The sequence below is a fragment of the Fulmarus glacialis genome, unplaced genomic scaffold (genome assembly GCF_000690835.1).
Source record: "Fulmarus glacialis isolate BGI_N327 unplaced genomic scaffold, ASM69083v1 scaffold32762, whole genome shotgun sequence".
Lineage (NCBI taxonomy): Eukaryota > Metazoa > Chordata > Aves > Procellariiformes > Procellariidae > Fulmarus > Fulmarus glacialis.
In genome coordinates, this window is record NW_009197715.1 from 1,343 (window position 1) to 1,806 (window position 464).

Genomic DNA, 464 nt, shown 5'->3' on the forward strand with positions numbered 1-464 from the left:
CGCCGTGCTGTTTGGCAAGGCTGGGCGGGCTGCCGGTGGCACCGAGCCTCCCTGGGAGCGGGGCAGTGGCTGCCTGCGGCACCGGGACAGGCAGGGACTTGATGGTTCGTCAGTAAAAGGGCTTAAAAACAGGGAGGACGATTCGCCACGGAGCAAAGCTCCTCTGCCTCACTGCTTTGGGGCGGCGTGTTTGCACGGCCCCGCGCGGAGCTGGCCCCGTGCAGCGCCGGCAGAGCTCAGCTGCAGGAGGGGAAAGGGTGGATTGAGCAAGGATCCTGCTTAACCTCGTCCTACTGGGTTTTGGGGCTCTTGTCTTTCCGCATTGGAAACCCTGGGCGTAGGCTGGCGAGGGTCCTGAAGGCGTCTCCTCCCCGCAGGCCAAGCTGAAGAACATGGAGACCTCCCTGCGGGATAAGGCGAAGGATTTCGGGGCCGTGCATCGCTCCTACGAGTCCATCTCCAAC

At 63.8% G+C, this 464-nt stretch overlaps 1 protein-coding gene across 1 annotated transcript in view; it reads left to right on the forward strand.

The window, feature by feature from the left end:
- Positions 1–464, forward strand: part of LOC104073011 (tripartite motif-containing protein 35-like) — a gene marked incomplete at its 5' end in the record, with an annotated part of 4,421 nt that overhangs the window by 1,290 nt on the left and 2,667 nt on the right. Inside the window, one exon of the mRNA XM_009572653.1 lies at positions 378–461. Within this exon, the coding sequence (XP_009570948.1) occupies positions 378–461 (84 nt within the window). The remainder of the gene's footprint in view (positions 1–377; positions 462–464) is intronic.